Source organism: Pecten maximus, chromosome 3 (genome assembly GCF_902652985.1).
Source record: "Pecten maximus chromosome 3, xPecMax1.1, whole genome shotgun sequence".
NCBI classification, from domain to species: Eukaryota; Metazoa; Mollusca; class Bivalvia; order Pectinida; family Pectinidae; genus Pecten; species Pecten maximus.
In genome coordinates this window covers 26,768,400-26,795,080 of record NC_047017.1, presented here as the reverse complement: position 1 = coordinate 26,795,080, position 26,681 = coordinate 26,768,400, and the positions used below count along the sequence as shown (strand labels likewise).

Genomic DNA, 26,681 nt, shown 5'->3' with positions numbered 1-26,681 from the left:
CAAACAAGGGGTAGTCTATTATTTACTAGTATTTAGATAGTAAACTCACTTGTTATGCATATAGCTTGATGGATTATAATATAATTGTGTATTTATGTTTTGTATATGTAAAGCAAGTTTGTAAAAGAGAGAATTCTTTTAATGTATGCTTTTATATAAAAAACTAAACTTTTTGTTAAGCTGTATAGCGTTTCCATACCATCATCAAAATGTACGTATATACGGAACAGATATGTGACTTTTGTGAACGAGGTTTGGAAATGAACAGACACCCTATGGTTCGCTACTTTATTCAATACCGAGTATAAAAAATTGTTTAACAAAGCTAATCTTCCACCGGGTCTGCTGTTAGTAAAAGTGTTAGTTAAAATAAAAACAATGATTTATCACAGTCAATAAATGTACAAGTAAGATATTAACATAAGATGGATTAAAATTGCTAAAACGGTTGTGTTGATTAGGAACAGGTTGGTAAATGTAGAAGTTTTTAAGCGTAGACCCTGACCAGGATTCCTGTAATGCTTGTCAATGTGTAATATCGGTCCCATCCATTCTGTATGTAGGAGACAAGAAGCTTTAACGATAAGAATAACGCCGTTACTGATCTTGAAAATTTAGTCAACTCAGTATATTCTATTTGCTCTATTATATATGTCCTAATTCGCAACAAGCATATATTTTAGCTATTCTTTTCACCATGAAGAGCATCCCCTAAGAACAAATATGCATTTTCTGGTAATTTTAAAAGATGTCTGTCACTTCACATGGCGTTTCTGACGGTGGGGTCAAGGATGTCGACAGACAGTGCGAACTGTGGTGTGTGATGATGTAGAACATCATACTGGTGTTATTACGTTACATGATGTGAGAACGACTACCTAATTACTTCCTCGTTATCTCACGGTTTATTTACACGATGTGAGAACGACTACCTAATGACCTCCTCGTTATCTCACGGTTTATTTACACGATGTGAAAACGACTACCTAATAACCTCCACGTTATCTCACGGTTTATTTACACGATGTGAAAACGACTACCTAATAACCTCCACGTTATCTCACGGTTTATTTACACGATGTGAGAACGACTACCTAATAACCTCCACGTTATCTCACGGTTTATTTACATGATGTGAGAACGACTACCTAATTACTTCCTCGTTATCTCACGGTTTATTTACACGATGTGAGAACAACTACCTAATTACTTCCTCGTTATCTCACGGTTTATTTACACGATGTGAGAACAACTACCTAATTACTTCCACGTTATGTCACGGTTTATTTACACGATGTGAGAACGACTACCTAATTATTTCCAAGTTATCTCACGGTTTATTTACACGATGTGAGAACGACTACCTAATGATTTCCACGTTATCTCACGGTTTATTTACACGATGTGAGAACGACTACCTAATTACTGTCACGTTATGTCACGGTTTATTTACACGATGTGAGAACGACTACCTAATTACTGTCACGTTATCTCACGGTTTATTAACACGATGTGAGAACGACTACCTAATTACTTCCTCGTTATCTCACGGTTTATTTACACGATGTGAGAACGACTACCTAATTACTTCCTCGTTATCTCACGGTTTATTTACACGATGTGAGAACGACTACCTAATTACTTCCTCGTTATCTCACGGTTTATTTACACGATGTAAGAACAACTACCTAATTACTGTCACGTTATGTCACGGTTTATTTACACGATGTGAGAACGACTTCCTAATTACTGTCACGTTATCTCACGGTTTATTTACACGATGTGAGAACGACTACCTAATAACTTCCACGTTATGTCACGGTTTATTTACACGATGTGAGAACGACTACCTAATAACTTCCACGTTATGTCACGGTTTATTTACACGATGTGAGAACGACTACCTAATTAACTCAACGTTACCTCACGGTTTCTTAACATTACACTCTGTTCTATCATGACACTATAATTCAAGAAAATTAACATCGATGTTAATCCTTAATGTAAACTCTCTGGCGATATCTATTAATTTAGTGTAATTTATCTAGCTTTTTAAGCCTGAATTAATTTGTTGAAGCTGTTATTGGTGTTCACCTGTTTCCTTAATCCAATGATTTACGTTAAGCCTATCTTTGATGAATTGTCTACTTAACGATATACTACATAAAATATCTAATACAGTAAAAAAAACGTCCGACTTGAACGTTACGTTACCAATAAAGATCGAGGTAAGCGGCTGATGTTAAGTATACATTGGCCTTGATTTCAAGTTCTACAGAGTATATCTGATCGACATGGTCAATTACGACTTTATTAAGTTTATTTAAAGGTAACACATCGTCAATATACCTATAGGTGAGACTGAAGGACTTCGTAAGGTATCTGATACACGTTCTGATACCTATAGGTGAGACTGAAGGACTACGTAAGGTACATGTATCTGATACACGTTCTGATACCTATAGGTGAGACTGAAGGACTACGTAAGGTATCTGATACACGTTCTGATACCTATAAGTGAGACTGAAGGACTTCGTAAGGTATCTGATACACGTTCTGATACCTATAGGTGAGACTGAAGGACTTCGTAAGGTATCTGATACACGTTCTGATACCTATAGGTGAGACTGAAGGACTTCGTAAGGTATCTGATACACGTTCTGATACCTATAGGTGAGACTGAAGGACTTCGTAAGGTATCTGATACACGTTCTGATACCTATAGGTGAGACTGAAGGACTTCGTAAGGTATCTGATACACGTTCTGATACCTATAGGTGAGACTGAAGGACTACGTAAGGTATCTGATACACGTTCTGATACCTATAGGTGAGACCGAAGGACTTCGTAAGGTATCTGATACATGTTCTGATACCTATAGGTGAAACTGAAGGACTTCGTAAGGTATCCAGTGATACACGTTCTGATACCTATAGGTGAGACTGAAGGACTTCGTAAGGTATCTGATACACGTTCTGATACCTATAGGTGAGACTGAAGGACTTCGTAAGGTATCTGATACACGTTCTGATACCTATAGGTGAGACTGAAGGACTACGTAAGGTATCTGATACACGTTCTGATACCTATAGGTGAGACTGAAGGACTTCGTAAGGTATCCAGTGATACACGTTCTGATACCTATAGGTGAGACTGAAGGACTTCGTAAGGTATCCAGTGATACACGTTCTGATACCTATAGGTGAGACTGAAGGACTACGTAAGGTATCTGATACACGTTCTGATACCTATAGGTGAGACTGAAGGACTACGTAAGGTACATGTATCTGATACACGTTCTAATACCTATAGGTGAAACTGAAGGACTTCGTAAGGTACATGTATCTGATACACGTTCTGATACCTATAGGTGAAACTGAAGGACTACGTAAGGTATCTGATACACGTTCTGATACCTATAGGTGAGACTGAAGGACTACGTAAGGTATCTGATACACGTTCTGATACCTATAGGTGAGACTGAAGGACTTCGTAAGGTATCTGATACACGTTCTGATACCTATAGGTGAGACTGAAGGACTACGTAAGGTATCTGATACACGTTCTGATACCTATAGGCGAGACTGAAGGACTTCGTAAGGTATCTGATACACGTTCTGATACCTATAGGTGAGACTGAAGGACTACGTAAGGTATCTGATACACGTTCTGATACCTATAGGTGAGACTGAAGGACTTCGTAAGGTATCCAGTGATACACGTTCTGATACCTATAGGTGAGACTGAAGGACTTCGTAAGGTATCCAGTGATACACGTTCTGATACCTATAGGCGAGACTGAAGGACTACGTAAGGTATCTGATACACGTTCTGATACCTATAGGTGAGACTGAAGGACTACGTAAGGTACATGTATCTGATACACGTTCTGATACCTATAGGTGAAACTGAAGGACTTCGTAAGGTACATGTATCTGATACACGTTCTGATACCTATAGGTGAAACTGAAGGACTACGTAAGGTATCTGATACACGTTCTGATACCTATAGGTGAGACTGAAGGACTACGTAAGGTATCTGATACACGTTCTGATACCTATAGGTGAGACTGAAGGACTTCGTAAGGTATCTGATACACGTTCTGATACCTATAGGTGAGACTGAAGGACTTCGTAAGGTATCTGATACACGTTCTGATACCTATAGGTGAGACTGAAGGACTACGTAAGGTATCTGATACACGTTCTGATACCTATAGGTGAGACTGAAGGACTACGTAAGGTATCTGATACACGTTCTGATACCTATAGGCGAGACTGAAGGACTTCGTAAGGTATCTGATACACGTTCTGATACCTATAGGTGAGACTGAAGGACTACGTAAGGTATCTGATACACGTTCTGATACCTATAGGTGAGACTGAAGGACTACGTAAGGTATCTGATACACGTTCTGATACCTATAGGTGAGACTGAAGGACTACGTAAGGTATCTGATACACGTTCTGATACCTATAGGTGAAACTGAAGGACTACGTAAGGTATCTGATACACGTTCTGATACCTATAGGTGAGACTGAAGGACTACGTAAGGTATCTGATACACGTTCTGATACCTATAGGTGAGACTGAAGGACTACGTAAGGTATCTGATACACGTTCTGATACCTATAGGTGAGACTGAAGGACTACGTAAGGTATCTGATACACGTTCTGATACCTATAGGTGAAACTGAAGGACTTCGTAAGGTATCTGATACACGTTCTGATACCTATAGGTGAAACTGAAGGACTTCGTAAGGTATCTGATACACGTTCTGATACCTATAGGTGAAACTGAAGGACTTCGTAAGGTATCTGATACACGTTCTGATACCTATAGGTGAAACTGAAGGACTTCGTAAGGTACATGTATCTGATACACGTTCTGATACCTATAGGTGAAACTGAAGGACTTCGTAAGGTATCTGATACACGTTCTGATACCTATAGGTGAAACTGAAGGACTTCGTAAGGTACATGTATCTGATACACGTTCTGATACCTATAGGTGAGACTGAAGGACTACGTAAGGTATCTGATACACGTTCTGATACCTATAGGTGAAACTGAAGGACTACGTAAGGTATCTGATACACGTTCTGATACCTATAGGTGAGACTGAAGGACTACGTAAGGTATCTGATACACGTTCTGATACCTATAGGTGAGACTGAAGGACTTCGTAAGGTATCTGATACACGTTCTGATACCTATAGGTGAGACTGAAGGACTACGTAAGGTATCTGATACACGTTCTGATACCTATAGGCGAGACTGAAGGACTACGTAAGGTATCTGATACACGTTCTGATACCTATAGGTGAGACTGAATGACTACGTAATGTATCTGATACACGTTCTGATACCTATAGGTGAAACTGAAGGACTACGTAAGGTATCTGATACACGTTCTGATACCTATAGGCGAGACTGAAGGACTACGTAAGGTATCTGATACACGTTCTGATACCTATAGGTGAAACTGAAGGACTTCGTAAGGTATCTGATACACGTTCTGATACCTATAGGCGAGACTGAAGGACTTCGTAAGGTATCTGATACACGTTCTGATACCTATAGGCGAGACTGAAGGACTTCGTAAGGTATCTGATACACGTTCTGATACCTATAGGTGAGACTGAAGGACTACGTAAGGTATCTGATACACGTTCTGATACCTATAGGTGAGACTGAAGGACTACGTAAGGTATCTGATACATGTTCTGATACCTATAGGTGAGACTGAAGGACTACGTAAGGTATCTGATACACGTTCTGATACCTATAGGTGAGACTGAAGGACTTCGTAAGGTATCTGATACACGTTCTGATACCTATAGGTGAAACTGAAGGACTTCGTAAGGTATCTGATACATGTTCTGATACCTATAGGTGAGACTGAAGGACTACGTAAGGTATCTGATACACGTTCTGATACCTATAGGTGAAACTGAAGGACTTCGTAAGGTATCTGATACACGTTCTGATACCTATAGGTGAAACTGTTTGTTCCCATGAATATGTCAATAGTCTGTTAAAAGATCTGGTTATCAAACTCAGCAAAAATGTCGTCGATCAGAGATTCTGCCATTCTCACGATGTTTTATGAAATATTCTCCCGTATATATCACAACTATGCATGAAAGGAGGCACCAAACTCGAAAAAAATAAAAATGATATGTCAAAATATGGACGGGACGGGAGATGCAAAAGACACACAATCCAATAAATTTCATAATTCAAGATTGCATTTCAAGGAACAAATTAAGCATAATAGTATATTCTGAACTGTGTCACTATTTGAAGGAAGTACCAAACAGGTTACGATAAACCTCGGGGACTGAAAAATCCACCCGCGGTATCTACCACCTGTGATCTCAAAGGATTATACAAAAGACACAATGATATTGGCACCTTTAAAAAGAAATTGAGAATTAGATATCGTAAAGTAAAATTGAATTATACTGCACCATACAACTGTTCTGTTTTACTAATATTAAAAACAGTTTTGATAATTGACTACTAAATGTTATTATATTGTATATTTTGAAATAAATCGGAAACGTGAAAATCTAGAGCTTCAAAATCTATATCCGTTGTTTGATATCCAGCGATACCTAATTTAAATGGAGCCTGTTGTTTCAAGACAATAGATCATGCATACAAATCACTGTATTCCTTTCACAATTTGCATATTTCAACTTCAATTAAAGAAAATAGGTGTGAGATTTGTTTTATTTACATATATGTAAATAAATGTATATAAAAATACAAATGTAATTTGATGTAGGCCATTGAGATATTGGAATGTTTTTCTATTCATCTACACCCCCTGTATAATTTTGAAGTCTAATGTCGTAAACTGTCATCCTCAATTATTCCAATGGTGTTCTGTCGAGAATTATGTAATTATTGCTTCCTGATTTGTTTTCATATAACACTACCTGGAATTGTTTGAGACTATGAAACTAATTTGCGAAATCAGATAATATTCAAGTTTATGCTGTTTGTGTTATCAGACGTAACATGACTAGTTTGTTTATTATATTGAACTGTTAAAATTCATTATGTATATAAATGACCACTGTAAAGAAAAATATTCTATCTTTTAACTATCATTTATAATATTAATCCCTGAAATATTATTCTATTTCCGCAAACGCTTTTCACATTTCGTGTTAAAATATATTGTATATCTCATTGTACAAACGGAATCATACAAAATCAATTGAGTATATTTTAAGTAGCGAACATTATGAAATCTGTCATGCATCTTCTTTACTTATGTGATTATAACAACACCTTTTTTAAAATCTAATTACATTGTTGATGAATATTTACAAAACTTAATGTTGTTTACGTCGATACATTCACGAGAGGGTTCGAGATTCCCGTGGGATATGTTACTATTCAGTTAGCACGTTTTAAACTTTGAGGTTTTCAGGTGAGTATTTTGGTTTGAAATACGTGAACAACAAACATAACTAGTCCCCTGTATCACATATGTATACAATCACGTGTTTTATATAGATCTTGGTATCTCTATAACAGCTGTGACCAATAGGAAACACTCATTACATTGAATATGAACAAAAGCTGGCATATTATTATTTAACTGACCCATATCATGTGGTTCAACAGAATACACATGCCTATGTATTAGGCCTACTCAACAAAACACCACGCACAATGTAAATAATTTATCTGATCATTAATAATTCAAAATCAAGCATTCTCATGACTAATCATAACCCAGTTATTCCGATCAAATTCGGCTACTGATATACATCTTATATTTGTCTTAGTGAAACTTTAGATGACCGTCTCTTCTGTTTGAACAGGGATATAAAGTACCAGTGATAAGAATATGTTAACTATTGGTATGAGTATCAGTAATAAAAATGCAATTAAAATATAAACATATGACCATCAATTATACATCTGTTTAAATGATATCAGGTAATTCAAATATTCATTTTACCAAAATGATACATCAAACACGTATATTACCAGCTTTATCTCAAACATGCATTTAACCACGATTAGTTCATCCGAGTCTAATCAACTCATAGACTGGATTACCTGCCTTAGTACCATTTCTCTCCGCTAGGCCGCGCTCATGAATATATGTATTTTCGAAGCGAAGCCTAGCGGAGAGTAGAAAAACTACGGCAGGTAATCCAGTCTAAAACAACTCATTGGTAAATACTTAAATGAAAACTAGAATGAAAATGAAAACATATACATCAATAATAGGAAGTATCAATAATTTATACATTCCCTGGCCATAAAATAAACAGCCATGCTATTGTTGTTTACGTGAATATGGAGACCATTGTTAGTAAATCATATTTGATCAATAAAACATTCATCTGACCATGGTCCTTCTGTATCTAGCAGTGATCGTGACAAGTGATGACACGGCATCCTGCTTCTTATTTCTTGTATTTCTATCATTCACATACATTTTCCAGAGTTCTGGCGTTTTGAATATTTCAGTCCATTTCGTCCGACCCTGCATGGCATGAGATTCATTATCAGACGCGTTGGCGATGGTCGATGACACAGGACCGGACTCAGTGTCCGAGTTATCTTGCCGTATCACAGAATGATCCTTAAATGAATCCTTTCCTACGGCCGGTATCAGACCATGGTCAGAACTGTCTGCTATTAACATATGATTGTTTTCATTTTCTTCCTCAGAAAACAGCGCGGCGTCCCTCTGAAATTTAACATTTTTCTGTTCAGATTGCTCGCCTGAAAGAAGGGATTCCAGTACGGCAGTAGACTCTTCGTCTTTAAAGAATATTCTAGCCTTCATTAAAAGTTCCTTATTGTTTACTCTAAGAATGTCTATCAGTTGTTGATTTGACGATTTCCGTTCTTTGTGCCGCCTGTAGAGTTTGTGAAGTTCCTTTGTTACGCGTTCTGCTCGCTTCATGAAATTAACCTGATTCTCGGTGTTGTGGTCGGAGCGGGCTGTACTACCGGAACTAGAATCCGTACTACTTGTGAATGTCCTGCGTGATTCGCCTCCTTGACGACTTCTGGACGAATGTGGCATTGACATCATGGTATGTGATGGCCATTGATGGCTATACAACGTTGCTTTTTCCGAAACGCTGGTCATCCGTGATTGTATTCTCAGCCCTGATGTACTATTGCGCGACATCATGGACGATTCGTATCGTCTGAGTCGCTCGGTCTCTTGTCTTAAACCCCTTTGTATTGAAGGAGTTTTCGTCTGAAGAACTCGCAGCTGCCTTCGCAAAGAATCCTCCTCCCATTCTCGCCTCCTTTTGCATATGACCTTAGCTTTGTCTATGACCTCCGTATACTTTCCAAGCTGTTTATCCTCACGTGCATTGATCTGGCGAGTTCGAAGTTGTTCACGTGCATCAAGGGAAGTGTAAGCGTTCGAAATGCTAAAGTCGTGATACAGATGTCCTATTTCGGGAATCAAACTCATTTTCAAATATAACTGCGTTTAAATGTTAATGTTAGTTTAACAAATGGCATATAATTCGTTGTGATTACTTATGGTTACATAAATTATGAGTGTTTTTTCTGTATCAATTATATCCATGTGATATGTACCTTGTACATGGTGTTTTCTCTGTTTTTACATATTTCACACTTTAAAAGTTCAAATCATTCTCAAAACTGGCACAGTAAAATACGTGTCCAACGTAAAGTATCCGTCGACGATTCATAACGACACCTCCAAATAAAAATATTCTCGATTAAGTTGTTCACCATATTCAAGATTAAGTAGATAATATGCTTGTCTTTTTATCACTGCTATGGAGCCCCGTTGATTTGGATGGTAATCCACTGCCACACCTTTATTACTCGGTCTTGAGAAGAATATTTACTCATATATCTGGGTCAGCTGCAAACACCTCGTCATCTGAAATAGATTAACAGATTCATGGGTATCGTGGAGGAATGTCTCCCTGCCATCCATTGGTTGATACCATTACACAGATCACTCCCGGTGTTGTATTGACGTATGATGATAACGCTCAGTCCGTTATTTATATTTAATAAGGCTAACGATATAACAGGGAAACACGATTAGTTTACATTGTGAACAAACAGGACCATCTGTCACTACTACATTGTGGCACAGAACACATTTATCTCAAAGACTGATGATAAACTGTCAACACACTTCTACAACAAATTAAAATGTCGTTCCTTTATCTATATTCTTCATAACTCATGGCGGGATATATAAAAACGAGACAAAATCATGAATATAGAATAGCTTTTATTGTTTGTGAACGAAATTATATTCTCCCGCCCACTAACATGCAGTACTGCATTTTATTTTTATCCGCACCCATAGTAACTGTATATACCATGTCATCATATATCAATGATAATATATACAATTACAGACTTTTGTTAAGGTAAATATATGGGTTCATTTACTCGAAAATATATCGACCGAGGACAAGGCAATATTTGCTTCCAGATAGGTATGTTAATGAAAATCAACGGAGAGTTTAATGGTCAATGTAATGGTCACTCACACATCTTGTATCGTATTGCCATGCAGTGAGTGTGAGCTGTTCGATGCCCTTTATTTGCCGTTTTCTCTATCGCGACCACGGTTCTCATTTTGAGAACATGATATTCCATTGTTTTCATCAAGATTAATACGGCGCGCATCGACGAAGAAGCAGAAGACGATCAACCTTTAGGGACACTGGTCTTATTTCCTCCTTTTATTTTCAAGAAATTCTGCGTGTTTACAAATATACATATTTTGATTATTTTGCACTGGTTAGATAGAGTTAGAATTAAAGTTTTATCGACATCGGAATGTTTAACTTTGACGCCTTGTTCATTGTAATACCATCAATGTGATCTAACACAATGGAAGCTTTTGGTACAAAATTTCTGTACATGGGCATTGCCATCAAGGAAACATTTTAAAGATAAGCACTGATAATGTTTGCAGTTAAAAGTGTTTTTGTTTTGATGTTTCACTTAAATAATATAAATACTTATATTCAATCTGAATAATCCACAAGTGAACTTAATTGTTGATGCTTATTATATATGTATAATGTAATGTATTTTAGAAATTTTGATATTTAAGAAAACATAAAAGTGTCCAAAAATATCGTCCATATTAAATGTTATTGTCACTTACCTGTTAGCTAGACATCCATGCTCATATTGATGACAACTGCTATTAACGCTGTAGTGTCCTGTAGTCAACCAAAGCTTCTATCTAGTACCATTGTAGATAAAAACATTCAGATTTATAAAACCGGACGTGAAAATAGCAATCTTTACTCAAGATTAAATTTTGATCAATATTTGTCCCCTTACGCCAACAATGTAACGTTAAGTAGCGAGTCAACAGAGTTAAATGGCACGCTAGAGTGGAACAGCTCCTATCCCTATCTACGATAAATCCGTCAGAATCCTAGCTTACGTCGGATTGTAAGAGCAAAGGGCAGAGGGAACGATTCCTAGGTATTTACAATCACTACAACCAATATAGGTGGCAGAGAAATAGCTCACCTTTTAGCATAAAAGAACTTTTATTCTGAGAACACATGTCATTTGTTCTGAGATAAGATATTAATAAAAAATGTGGATATCGTAGAGATAAATACCCCGCTGGCATACAAACTATCCCACGTTTGTTGTAAATAATCCATATTGAATGTTATCGACAGAGAGGTCATAGTGTTGGTCGTTTTATCAATTGATCATCAGAATGATTTTATTTCAATTACACCGTTTACGACACAAAGTGATAAACATACCGCTTTACGCCTTTTTAGAAGTCACTTTTGATAAGCAGGATCTGTAAAAGAAATTGTCCATGGTATACTTTAGATTTCCCTTTCTGCAATTCTTGTGGCATTTAATGAAGTATTTTTTTCCTGCGTGGAGAACTTAGTTTATATACCGGTGTTCGATAGTTCGATAGTGATGCGAGAGTCTTTGATATCCTCTAGCCTTTTACTGATCTCCCGTGAAGTAATACATCTGAATAGTTGATGTGGATAACACGATTATTTCTGGTCAACGGTTAGAGAATTGATGTCGGATACCATCAGAGGAAAATGTCACTCTTTATACTTACCTGCATTGTACCTCACATCTGATCGATAACGGTATAAGCTGTAGGTTTGCATCATTGATAGATTCTATTTTTTGTCGTTCATCATTTCAATATATATACATATATTTACATACACACATATGTATTATTCATTAACTGTATGGTTTAGACATTAGAATTATCTAAATACAAGTAGCATCAGATGGATTAAATTAGTGTCACTCAACCATTGTTTATATTTTGATGTTTTTACGTCGAATTTTAATTTTCTTTCCCTTTCTATCATCATTGACGATACGAACTTTCATTATTCGTACCTATATACTGTTGTTGTTACTAAAATCATATCTAGAGGTGATATGCACGTGTGTTTTATAAACAATCCTTTTAGATTGATTCCATAAACTTTTTATTTATGATAAAATCTACACGTATAAATCTTTAATGTTAGAAGGCCAAGTACATACACGTGTTATAAAGGGTTAAGGAAAGCTTGAGTATTTACATTGTCGCGTTATGAAATGCCCATATGTCTACTTCAACTATTGGGTAAGCATAAAAACAATCATTGTCATGTCAAAAGGATTTAAATTATAAGAAATGCACCGGGTATTCACTATATGTATGTATTGCTAAGGCATTTACAGTGTCATATGATTCTGTCAATACATCTTCTTGCCGCTAGATAAAGTTTGTATTATCAAACGTCCCATAAACAGTTATGGTCATTCAAAGACGACCTCCCCCGTGTGAGAGTTGCATGTGTTAAGTGAGTGTGGATGTTTAGGGAGGCTGTAGTATATACATGTTTATGTCCTTGTGGCAGTGCAAGGGTATTGAAGCATAGTGCCGAAGAAATCCATCCGGTCATATTATACTGACAATGGGCGAACTCCCAAAATGTTGAGTGATGATCAGGAGTAGTAACTACCAATTTTGTAGACTCTGGGTTGTATCAGCAAAAGGGACAGGACCTGAAGCCTGAATCACAGGGGTGAAAACTCAAATAAAGGGTACAAGTGGGGAAATGTCAAGGGTTACATTAAGAAGAGGACTGTTGTGAAGAAGGAAGAAAAAGGTCAGATCCCAATTTTAGTCGCCTCTTACAAACATGCAATAGAGAAACAGGTACAATTCTTACGCCCTACCTGCATGACATGCTCGGTTGATGACCATATTTAGCATAATGTACGACATTACCTGCTAGTACAATTTATGCAACTCAACACAAAGGAAACGGCAAAAAGGTATTGCTTACACAGGACCTGAAGTGTTCTTAGTTAGATAGAACACATTTTGTTCAATATTTACCGGTACCTTATTTTTGTTATTAAATGTATGTGGTTTGTAAGCCACTATCGACTGGTTAATTGATAGCACTCGTTTCATTTCGTATCCCTGTGAATGATTGGATGCCGCATGCTATAAATGAGTGGCATTACTTGATATATATGAGTAAGTCTCATTGTTTTCATTGCATATCATTGCTCAATGTATATCTTATATTTTAAGATGCCAACTGCACGCTCTATTTTGCCGAACGCAAACTTAGTCGTGAGATGAAATAAGGAAACCGGTAGCATAGTCAACACTTTCGTTGATTGGCAATAACATTGTCTCTAAAAATAGCTTTTTAAGTTTACAGGGCGCTGTATTATCGTTTATCTTCAAATAATATATTCTTCTTCCGAATGTTCACACCAAAAATGTTTAAACAGACCAGTTATTATTCTTAATACTGACTTAAGTCTACATACAGGCCACCGTCATTGACAACACCGTACGGGCTGTCTCAATAGATGTCCACGCCTAGCATATTTACATTGGCTGTACAAGTAAACCTTTGCTGTGATTCTGTACTAGATAGTGTACGAGGAACGGTAAACAAAATCCCCACAATTAGCCACTCGTGGATCTTGAATACAAACAGTATTTATTTAGGTCGTTATTGCCCATAGGTATCATTACAGATTTTAAACTTATTCATGTGGAATGATATTTCATAAGTCAGAGAAATTAACGGTTTTAGTAGTTTATTTAGGAGAGGAGAAACTACCATCAAATATTTACAAATAACAGTGAGATCTTTGTCATCAGGTACTTTGGTACCGAGTATTGACATGTTTTTAATTCTTCATTTTGAGATAAATATTCTCAGATGTCAATGTTTTTGTTTTGAAATATAACAAGATAATGGTTATATTGTTAAACTTAAACTCAAGTTGGGAACAAAAGTAGAGGTTTCCTTGCAACGAACTGCCAAAATACATAAAACGTTAATGAGGTGATATCAGAACACATATTTTAACAATCTTATTTAAATACTTTGTCTATTTCTCGGTACATATAAACCTTTGACCAGTATCCGGCTCGTATGTTGCAAAGATAATAAATGTTCGATGATATGTTTTAGAGCTTATACCTTAATGATAGCCACGTATTTATTTTGGTGCGATTACGCAAACGGATACTTTCATACATTATTTTTACCTGGTATATAATGCTTCCCATAAAGAATAGTCCAATTGTTGAGCTGACTGGTCAAGCTGGATATTTTTCGATGGCAGTATGAGTTAATTCCCCTGGTACGATATTCAGTCTCTGATTCTGTGACATTGTCATATCAGTAGGCACATATAATCTGTCAGTTTATGATACGCATCCAAAGTGTTAACAATAAGTGGAAAACATGATAAAACCTATGTTCTTTCACTCAGTTATAAGTAAGACGACTATAAATTATTAACACGACCTAACAACTACATTATCACCATGCATCGTCTGTCATTCCCCTTCCACTTACCGTTACCTCTGTCCTGTACGAAATTCGCTGGAGATGGTGGCTAACATAAGGCCGGGTTACACATGCACCTCATCTTATTTCGCATCAAGTACATTTAACGAGTTTTTCATCGCTGTCCTGTATTTTCTGTGTCTTCTCACTGAACAGTACTTTTTCGCGCTGTCGGGTTTGAGTTGTTTTTGTTAATTGATGTCGATCAGTTCTACACGATTGTTTTTGCGAGTAAAATCTTTGTGTGTGGCAAGAGCTCTTATTTAGCTTTTATTTACAATCGAAAATATCTTACAAATGAGTTGTCATGGTCATATTTTTAGATTTATTTTGTGTTCGGTTTTCTCTCATTCTGTTGGTTAACACTGTGGGGAATGTACCTAATTACACTGTAAACGAAAGAGGATATTAGTGGTTTCCCAAATATTTTTTCGGAACATGGCACAGTCTGTCAATATTTTGACGAGTATAAAATATACATTTTCTACTCAGCTTAATGTAAACCTAGATTGCAATTCCCGTCAAAACTATGACGTGCATATTAAATGCACTTACTGGGAATGAATGATTCGCTGTCATATAGCAGTGTGCAACCTGTTGAATTTCAAGTACATTTTCCTAATATAGGAAAAACTGGTATATCTTCACTCAAAGATTAGGAAATTTCAGTACACGACGCTTTGAATTTCAAACGCTTACTGACTTATCGTGGGTGTGGTACTTTAATTAAAAACAAATACGATTGTATAGTGCATGCTAAAGGACTTGAGCCTTAGGGAGTGGAGGTATAGCCCAATGGTTAGACAAATACCCCTAAGGTAAATAATAAACCGATATCACCCCGTGATTCAGTTTGCAAAATTGTGTTAAATTGGGTACCGATATTTGTACTTCCACTGGTGTCATGAATATGATAGATGCTACGATCTTGATGTGTGTGTACAATTTTGTTTATGTTTAGAAATACGTGATAAAATGTCAATTTGGCGTCCACTCATATTCAAAAAAGATTTTAAAATTAAACAATGCAGCGCAGGGGTGATAAGTACTTTTATTGCATCATGACCCTTGAACTTAATATTATCCCGTGATTTATTTTAAATAAAATGTCATCTCCTGGTCGCCTACGTACTTAGGCTTGAAGTACACACTCATGTTTAATATGCCTTTTACCATCGGCACTTTAGTATTGCTATGCACCATGCAAAGTGTTTATCTATAATTCAGCCTTTCATAAAAAGAATGATATACTTCTCAGAGAATATAATCTGGAAAATGAAGTACACGTTTTAAGGTATTTAACACTTTTACAAGACGTTGTGTTGCTGACATTGATTTAGGAATATTTATAAATAGACAATGATGCAATAATATAAAATTATGTTGAATTCGCTCTTATGTCCCTGTGATGTTCAACACACACGCGAGCCGATAATTTATCTTTAATAACTCCGCGTTTATTAATGTTAACAAAACATTATTTCCTGTCATTTATTTCCTCATTAACTTTCAAAATTATATGTTTCCTCATAACAACACGAAAATCCTTGAAGTTATGAAACAAAGGTGATGTAAATTCTTCCTTTTTATCGATAATTGTATCTATATAGGCTGATATAATTATATGATGTTGATCTGTTTCTGTTTCTGAAATTGTTAATTATCAATCCTAAGTCTTTCCGCTTGTCTCATCAGTAAACTATGTTTATCTTAATAATGCCATGTAAAGGGTTTGACACGAATGAGTGAGGGCCGCGATAACTCAGTCGGTAAGAGCGCCGGCAACGTAGATCCGAGTTGCGTGGTTTGACCCTCCCAACCAATGTCGGTTGTGTTTCTCGGAAAGCTGAGAAACGGGCCGGTCTGTGTTATCATGGCTGTGTCCTTGGGAAAGACATATTACCTTAATTGACCTGAATGGCATGTGACGGGCCACCCGTATGTTGTTCAGCTAGGTAGTCATCAACTACAACAAGGAGACACCGCCTCAAAATTACCATGGCTTTTCACGGAGCGATAAACTCAGCAAACAAACAAGCAAACACAAACAAACTAAGTGAACATATCACCTTTTGTTGAGAGGATGTATCCAATTTGCACACGTATTTTGATTCAATTTTGAATTCAAAGATTAAATTTAATCACTTTAAAAATATTCAAGCAATAGGACACAAATACAGACGTATAATAGCTATCTATATATGGCACTGAATCCAATTAAACCTTATTGATACACAAAAGTGTATTAAAGGTCTAGTTAATTTATGCAATTTTCTTCCTTAATGTACTTCTTTTATTCACAGTGATTCACTTCACGTGGGTTTCAACGTGATCGAAGAAATAACAAGATCTAATCGAAATACAAGTCCCGGTGTCTCATACGCAACAATACACCATAGGAAGGTGTCACTAAATCTGTGTTAGGTAAAGATACGTATTGGAAATGTATAGTTTAATACTCCCAGCTGAAAATTAAAACCAATATGTAAATGATTATAAACGCGAGTGTTAAGTGTTTAAGTAATGAATCCACAATAGTTAAGTTTGTTATTTATTTATCAAAGTATTTAACACTGATATTTGATATTTGATGAAATATTTGATTATTGGTCATATGACTGTGTATGGCAGTGTATATAAAACAGTGTTTGCCTCTATATTAGTATTGTCCAAAGGTAGAGTTAGGGTAGTATATTGTGTTTGCTATGAAATATAAGATAGTAAAACTTTACCATGATGGCAACGTCAACAACATGCCTGACAAACCAAATATAATACTTAAGCGTCAAAAAATAATTCAAGGGAACAACACATCTGTAATTCCTCGATAAAATGTATCACAGATTAAACTCAACCAAATATCATCTTCAACGTAAAGGGGCAAAATGCACTATGTCAAGAGCGTTAACATACGGACCCAATGTAACAAAAGATCATATTTGATAACAGGATAACAGGAATCCGGCATCAAAATGATAATAATGATAAACAATTCGTACCTCTATTAAAAACCAGGAAACTAATATCACAGATATGAATGAAAATAACAAAAAAGTGGTTTTAGTGATATTGAAATTTATTCAATAGACCAGAGTCCTTTCGATGACTGTAAACACCAAATAATATATTGTTATTTAGAAGTAAATGCTAACATGCCATATCTTGGATCTTACGAAGCTAGAGGTAACTTCTACACAAACTATTAAGTTGGGCTCCAAAATGACGCCACAAAGTTAATTATGAGTTAACTGTTAGAATGTATAAAGGTGATATTGAAATAAAGGTTTGTTTTTATTGAAACTTGTCCTTAACATTGAGTAGATAAGTGATTTTAAAGTTGCGTTATCCTAACAAACTGCGGTGCATAAGACCAAACTGATTGTATATACACGAGTCTGTGTGGAGTATTAGAGGTATAGGATGATGAATGTACTAAGTGTTTCCGCATTATAAGTCACAAGACAACTCTAGAGATGTCACGAGACCATGCCATCATTATGACTCGGTGACGTTTTTCTGTTGCCATCACAACTAGTCAGCTTACTTATCTAAATTAACATTTGTAAGGATTCCAGTTAGAAGCGCAAACGGTTACAGTTTTGATATATAAAACAATATATGTCTTAAAAATATATTCATCAAAATTTCTCTACTGGTAATCATTAAAATCTTACATGTAACAAAAGCATAGAACATGTCATGACCAGTCTTATTATTACATTCATTCCATTTAAACAGTGTTGTTTTGGTGATTGTGAAAGAAATCGGAATATCAAATAAGTGTCATTCATTGCAATTATGTATGCGTCATTAAGAACGTAAATTTCCGTCACTTTGGATATGATACATGTAATTGCCATACCTTTAAATACAAAGTATTCATGGGTATATGTTAGCATGTAAAATAAAAGAAGAATCAAGAGCAAAATACATTTTCAAAATTGAGTTTAATACTTTGTGTTTGAAATGATATTGATTTTTTTTTACATTAAAACTGCTTTATGTGATTTCATTGCTTGTATATAGCATACTGGCGAATGTTCGTTGTATAACAGTACAATTATGGAAGACAAAATAGTATGGTATGAATTACAACGTTGCTGTCAGGTCTGCAAAACAAAGTAAAAACAAATACATGATACGCATCACAAACCCTTATTTACTTATAGATTTATATTTCGGTAGGTGGAATTTCTGCGGTTTCTGCGAAAAGTTTTAAAAGACAAAGAGTTATTTTAGCGGAGAAAGAATGACATGGGCAATGCTTTTTCTGTATACGTTTTCATTACTAAGTAATTGAATATATTTATCTAGTTTTATTTATTTGTTATATTTTCCCATTTTTTTTTCTGTCTTCAAAAATAAAACAGTGAATAACCAACCATGATATTATAGGGTTGAATGGTATCGCTGCATAAGACGGTATGTATGACATACAACATCTGTCTACATCAGTCAGAATGGCACCGTACTTAAGAATATGTTATTTTGACATTACATAATATGTACAATTGTAGTAGAATAGAGAAAAATATAAAACTGGGTATCCATGCATACACATAAATATGATGAAAGAGTACGGTGTGTATCAACAGTAATGTTAACTAGCGGCAGGTGGAACTAATACCAAATTACCAGAAGTCATCTGGCCATTTTCGCCGCGCACAGGTAAAATATTTTAGAAACAGACGTGGCATCTGTGTAAAATGAGCACTGTATGTAATTGATGGAGGGAATTAGTTCTGCAGTCAATTTTTATGCTAATTACTACATGGAGACTTAAAATGTACACTGTTCATCTGCCATGTGTAATGATCAGATCGACGAACCACAGTATTTACAGTAGTCTCTCTGACACACACTCACAATAACAATTAGTATTGAAAACTCATATAGTATTTCTTAAGTGGATAATGAACTGTAATATACACGGATTTTACTTTACTACCACAGACAATATCCTCGCTCTCTCTACCGCCTTTGCATATTACCAACTACCATGTATAAGCATGCAAATTATTATGACTATGATTGGATAGGACATCAAATTAGCATATTGACTGAAATATTTACATAATGTGATTATAATGTGCACCTTAACTCTCCTAAAACAATGGCTAAAAGTAAAAAAGAAACAATAGGCTAAACATAATCTTCCCAAGCATTCCTTTTCTCTATCATGATGTCTCTGAATATGAACTCCAACTAGAACTTATCATATATTGCTTGCTTATCCATAGATACAACGCACTGCTATTGCATGTTCGACACCACAGTTCCGTTAAAACGTGAAATGCGAAATATCTTTCTTACCATCTTAAGTTTTATGAGTTCTTTGCCTAATATAATTACATGACTTTAGCGAAATCCACCATCTAGAAAGGGATACATCCTCTTGCCCTAGCTCTCTAAGAGCTAACTCCTTTGCCTTATTCAGTTGTGCTGTTGTCACTGTTTTTAGCCATCCATCTAGTTTTAATTTTATCCTCTCATATTCTGTTTTTGGCTCTTCTTGATTATTGGTAGCTTCCTTCTTTGTTGGTTCCTGCTTTGTAGGAATACTGTTTTCCTTTTTGGTAGAGGTAAGAGCTAACAGTTCTTTCTCCTTGTTAGCAGAGGCCCACTGTCCCGGATCTGTGAACCGCGGCCGAATGTCATGCACAGCTTTCACAAGGATGCTCTCTGTGGATATTCCGTGTCGGCCACGCTGGAATATACTCCCTAATTTCACAAGCGAATCTCCATGTCGAACGTGTATCAGGTTCACTGAAGCCGCCTGTCTTTCGTGATACTGAAGAAATTCCTCGGGGTTCGCTTTTATGTATTTAAGATATATCAACAATAGTTGATAATCCACACGAATATCTTCCTCGTCCTCACCCTTTTTCTTAGATGTAGATTTAGAATTTTTCTTGTTTTTGCTACTCGTGTTTTTCGATTGTTGATCCTCAAAACTAACTACAGATGTAGAATTTTCATCTGTGCTACATTCCAGTTCATACAGATCTAGCAATCCAAGCACCTTGGGAGGAGGCATTTTTCTAGCTTTGTCTCTTTCTATTCGATCTTTATTTCTTTGCTGTAAAAGCTGCATAAATTGTCGCTTTTTTGCACCAGCTGGTGAGACCTCTTCCACCTCAAACCCGGCATCCTTTAGAACTTTATCATGACAGTTAAAGAAACTTTTCTTAGGAAGAGAATGTTCTAGATCTTCCTTTGTTATCTTGAAGGATCTCCTCGTTTCAATACTCCTTCGGGGAGAATTCGACATACTTGTATTTGCTGTTGATGGACGGTCAGAACGCGATAGAGATGAACGACTGTTACAGTTACGGAAATGACTGTCGTCAGATCGTTTAGGAGTCCTTGGAGTGAGGGAAGATTTCGGTCTAGCGAAGGATCGAAATGATTCTTTACGTTTGGAAACTGACGAACAAGTCTTTGGTCTTATGCGAGACTGTGCAAAAGAATTTCCAGTTGGAGTACTTGTTCTAAGTATTTCGCTATCATCTAACACTAGCTCGTCAAACGTTATTTCCCGTCGGAGAGATTCTTTCTTGACGACATTTTGACTGTTACCTGTTTCCTTCTCTTCCGTTATCACATCTAACGATGAATCTTTTCGAATAATCGATTTCTTGTTACATGAGTTGGAGGACTCTGTGTCTCTTTTGTTATCGCTTGTCAATTGGTCTCGTTCATTTTCACTTGTGTCGGTTTCGTTGTCAGTTGCAACCGAAACGTGTGTTTCCTGACAAAGCTCTAACCTCAAATCAACTTGAATTTTCAACTGTTTCCTTTCTGCTTTGTTTTCAATAGTTCTTCCACTATCATTGTTTACAACCACATTGCTTCTATCATCAGAATTGGACGAAACATCTACAGTAGTTACGTCTGTCTCAGACTTCGACTTCTCCGTAAGCACACTGTGATCTCTGTGTTGGTATCCCGGTATTGTAATGACCTTAAGAACATGATTTCTGTCTCTCGCTCTCCTTTTCTTACTACTTGATATACGTGTGTTGTTCTTAGGCTTATTGAAATGACTGTTTCTAACCTCTGAATTTTCTTTGTCCGCAACCATTGTTGAAACTTATGTTTTTTTCTGTTTTCAAAAGAAAGTTTGTGCAAATAGCAAAACAATTGTTCTTTTGTCAATACATATATACTTTTAAAATTAAAGAAATATTGGTAAGATAATCACCTTTCCTTTTCAATATTCATGTAAACGTCTAATCGCCTGAAGTATGTGATCGTAAAGAAATTCAACATGTGACAAAACTAACCCACACTATGAAGTACCTGGTAGATATTTGCCTATTATGAGAAGGAATTTAAAAATTAGATATAAATGGCTGATCACTAATCCAGTGAAACGTCCATGTCCTTGAATAAACTGACAATGCGTCTGTTGTATTTTCACGCCACTTCATTCCAACAAAAGCGACGGTCATTATGTTGTTACACCTTCTTTCGATAGATAGGTTTCACATATTCCCTTGTGTATTGTTGCTTCTATAATAATAACAGCATTGGCCGAATTGTCATGGATGTAAAAGTCGGGTCTGTTTTGCTGATAGGCTAGCGATTGGCTTAATGCAAACACAGATTGGTAAGGACCGGTGGTCTCCTTGAGCGATCTCGTGTGATCTGTCTGGAGCCCTGTAGATAGAGACGTAACTTAAGTGACTTTTAACAAGAATAACATCTGATAAAATCAAAGTTAAATACTTGTAATAAACAGGTTTGCGAGCGTAAGTGTTTGCATTGAAGCAACATTTCTATAACTTAATTTGTGTAACTATTAATGTTTTGTTTACGGTTCGATGATAAACAAGGTTTTTACATTTTGTGGATGAAATACGCCCATACCTAATAATACAAAACAAACAAAATTCGACGGGCATTCTCAGAATGGTAATAGAACTCGAGGATTTTCTTTTGAACAAGATTAATAAAGATTTGGTATTAAACGAAGCATATTTTATATTTTGTAATATTATACAAATTAATGTATTTTTATTTAAGTAATTTGCCCGGAGTAATTAAATGCACAACACGAAGTATACCTCCATATTTACCTATTTACTACATTGTATTTTTATAAAGATAAAAAAAAATCGATCTATTAAATAAATGACGTCACAATTAAAACAAGAAATACGTAAAGTCTACGAAAATTCCAGGATTTAATCACCAATTAAACAGATTATACCAAATATGATAGATTAAAAATTTAAAAATTATTGATTAGAGCCTCCTTTTAGCATATATCCTTTCTCTATTAAGAATAATTAAGACTAAATTTTGTCGGATACACATAACCATTAGGGATATTAGATTAAAAGATCATACAATAATTTAAGATTTAGAGTGTACACTATCCCATTGCTCAATATATTTTCTATACAAGTATCAGGTAAATACTGTGTTTCAAACATAATTCTATTTTGGATACGAAAAATGATGGAGGTATGTTTGAACCACTTCAAAGGTATAAGCCTATCTAAAACATTTTCTAAGTCAATAATTCTTGCTATCAAGTGCACGTGCGTGTTGACATTGACTCCACTGTACACAACCTACTCATGTGGTCTGCACGTTCATGCTTCCCCTAGACAAATGTTTGATAAATTTATACTGGACAGCTCTTTCACCTTCAGAGCAATGGGTATCAGGATACGGAATGTGGCCTTAGTCTGGTAAATATGAATGGAGTCATTTTTTTACATTTAGATATGCAACGCATATTGCATGTAATCGACAGGAAAATAACTGATCGTAATCTAATTCCTTTCTTCTGTCCTCGTTTACGACTAGGGAATCCCTATTTTAACGTTACAAGACTTTATATCACAAAGAACATGTATGGACAATATCTACATTTAAATAGAGTTTTAACTCCCAATATTGTACGTTTACATGTAATTGATACCGGTAGTGAAGAAATTATCCCATTTATCATTCAGTGTGGAATTTAAGTCATACTTCAATTGGTTACACTATCCTGTTTTTGTGGTATATAATAACGTATAAGATAATAAGTAAGGTCTCTTCAAGTCAGCAAGCTTGTGGTAAAATGTATTGATATACCGTTCTGTACGAAAGAGGTCATCGGGGGTGTAGTTACTGTTTACAGCAATCGGCAGCTATTTTATTTGTGCCTCTTTTACGGGGATACAGCATTTAAAAAACCAACTTTGATGTTAGGTAATTTTGCAGACAACAGTATTTTAACATATATAAATAGAAAAGTAACAATATAAAAAATAAAGATAAAATTGGTCTAACCGCGATTAACGTGCCGAGAGTAGTTATCCTTGTGATTGAGAAGTTTTAAGTAAAAAACAAAAATGGATTGTAAATTGAAGTTCCTGCTTCGAGCAATTCAAAATTGATGTACACCCCAATAAAACAACTTTTGTAGTCACTTGTTAAGCAACCATTTTAGGCACCACAGGTGGTTCTTACCATGTTATTTCCTTGTCAGCCTCAAGCTGATAAAGTTAATGACATAAACTCTAATTTTACAAAAAAACTTTCGTTACCCGAGAACTATAAGATACGCAGAAGCAGGGTCCTACCTAATTAGTCAGTAGTCTTAGGTGAATTAATTTCATCATTTCCTAAAGAGTGTATGTTTTCTAAAATCTGTTGTGTAAAGTGTAAGTGATAAGAAAGGAATATCTGCCTGCAAAATAGTGCCAATTCCCTAAAATAAGTGTCAGCAAATCATATGGGATTGACATCAACTTATATATTATATAAAAGAAAAGAGGTCAAATGTATTTAAAAAAATCATTAAGTAGATGATGAAATGAATCGACAAATTCTTCAGGTTTATTTTACTCATTTTATCTGTTTAAATGATAACATTAATTAGTATACGGTCTTGAAATATGGAAACAACGATGCGCTTGACTTACAGTGTCACGAACCAGTGTTATTCCAAAGTCGAGTACCGGGTTTACGCTTCCGCTTTCTTCATTGTAGCAGCTGTACTGAAACATTTTACAGTGACAACGTATGAATAAAGGCAATCATTTATCGTTATGTCATCGAATGGAGCACACATTCCCAGCAATAACATCATGTGAATTCTTAATAACAAACTATTGATCTAAATGCTAGTAAATACAGTCAATATTGATATTGGAGTAGGTTTTATTTAAAAAGTGTCGTAATATAAGGATTATCGGGGAGAATATCCCCTGGATACAATAGACTGTCACGATAAAACCAAATTGTTGATATAACTGTCTAATCCAGGTACGCCATTCTGTCATAGGTGTGTCACTCAAATACGGTATCCATATCATGCTTCCTGTAACCATATTTTCGTTAAATAAACACATTAAATGATATCATTGATTTAATGATCAAAGAGGCATATTTGAAATCAACTTATAGTTCGTCAATTTACAAATGTAATAACAATAATGGACAGCTTCTGTTTAAGCGATAAGTAGGTATATGTAGGTATGTCTAATTTTAACGAAATTCAATTTTTCATTGTAGTAAAAGTAAACTATTTACTATGTATTCAAAATGGACTGAAGTTAGGTTTAGACTCATAAAAGCAACTAGACAAATGGGTACAATGTAGGTAATAGTGTTGTTATCCTTTGGTATATGTATACCATTTACTCGTTTACGCTATATCATCGTGAAAAAAAAAAAATGAACGCATTTGTTCTGTAATAACGTAACCTAGATTGGAATGAACGAAACATGATAACTGACGATTAATTTGATTGCCTCACTTTTCTTTAATGATCAAATGATTGGTTTTGTATTGTTGATTGGTTTTGTATTGTTGATTGGTTTTGTATTGTTTTAACGTCCTATAAACAACTATCGACTATATAGAACTGAGGACATGAGGACAACATATGAAATCATCTCCTTAGCAATGGTAACTAAACTAGGTAAAGGTAATTGATGTTTAATATTGATTTTCTTATAATCTTTAGCTATGAATGAAAAAAGAACATAGTATTCACTATATGAGTTGTTCCATAAATGAACTTGTTCACTGTATAAATAAGTGCATGATTGAATTCATCATGATCAAGTGAGCTTTGATTTACTTCTACTCACCTTTTACCATAGTTAATTTGTCTCTGTGTTCTCCTGTGAAATATGTTTAATCCGCCACAAATCCCACTTACGTATCACCAGTCCATGAATCGGCAAGTACCCCAGTCACCAGTGTGGGGAGTGGAGAGAATAAACAATGACCTTAAACCTAAACTCTAACGCGTTCGCCTGTCGCTTATATACAGCAAATAGTGGTAGGGTATTTAAACAAATTTAGGATGGATCGAGTTTGGGAATCGACACCTCCTATTAAAGCTGATCCTTTATCATACTTCCATAGAGGTGGTATATCGTTCGACTGTATATGGCAGATTAATGTATGCCTTGTTTCACACCACATGAGTTCATTTTTTGGTCAAAACTACCTACACCAGTGCTTGATAATCAAAGTATTCAGGCCTGAGTGAGGTAAACGATATCCAGTAACTTAAATACGTGAAAATGAAGGTCGGGTAATTTCTAATTGATTTTAAAAATTGATATATCTATTCCAGATCAAGAATGTCTGAAAAGCAATTAAAATAATTAACGTATAATAAAAAAACTAATAGTAAACACCTAAATATCACAATTTTCGATTTACATTAGTCTCATTGTAATTTTTTGACACATATTATATCTTGATTATCAATATCAAAAAGCAGCATAATACTTTAAAACAAATAAGTGCAAGGGAAGAGTGTAACATCTCA

General features: G+C 35.5%; 2 protein-coding genes across 2 annotated transcripts; both read right to left on the bottom strand.

Moving 5' to 3' along the window:
* Positions 1–7,232: 7,232 nt before the first annotated feature.
* Positions 7,233–11,264, bottom strand: LOC117323749. The gene is made up of 2 exons (XM_033879177.1): positions 11,169–11,264; positions 7,233–9,914 (listed from the first exon to the last, which is right to left on the bottom strand). The coding sequence occupies exon 2, from the start codon at positions 9,471–9,473 to the stop codon at positions 8,373–8,375; it is 1,101 nt and encodes a 366-aa protein (XP_033735068.1). The 5' UTR covers positions 9,474–9,914; positions 11,169–11,264; the 3' UTR covers positions 7,233–8,372.
* A 7,553-nt stretch (positions 11,265–18,817) lies between these two features.
* Positions 18,818–26,134, bottom strand: LOC117323748. Its single transcript, XM_033879176.1, has 3 exons — positions 25,990–26,134; positions 24,816–24,890; positions 18,818–22,551 (listed from the first exon to the last, which is right to left on the bottom strand). Exon 3 carries the CDS (start codon positions 21,971–21,973, stop codon positions 20,207–20,209), a length of 1,767 nt encoding a protein of 588 aa, XP_033735067.1. The 5' UTR covers positions 21,974–22,551; positions 24,816–24,890; positions 25,990–26,134; the 3' UTR covers positions 18,818–20,206.
* Positions 26,135–26,681: the final 547 nt, after the last annotated feature.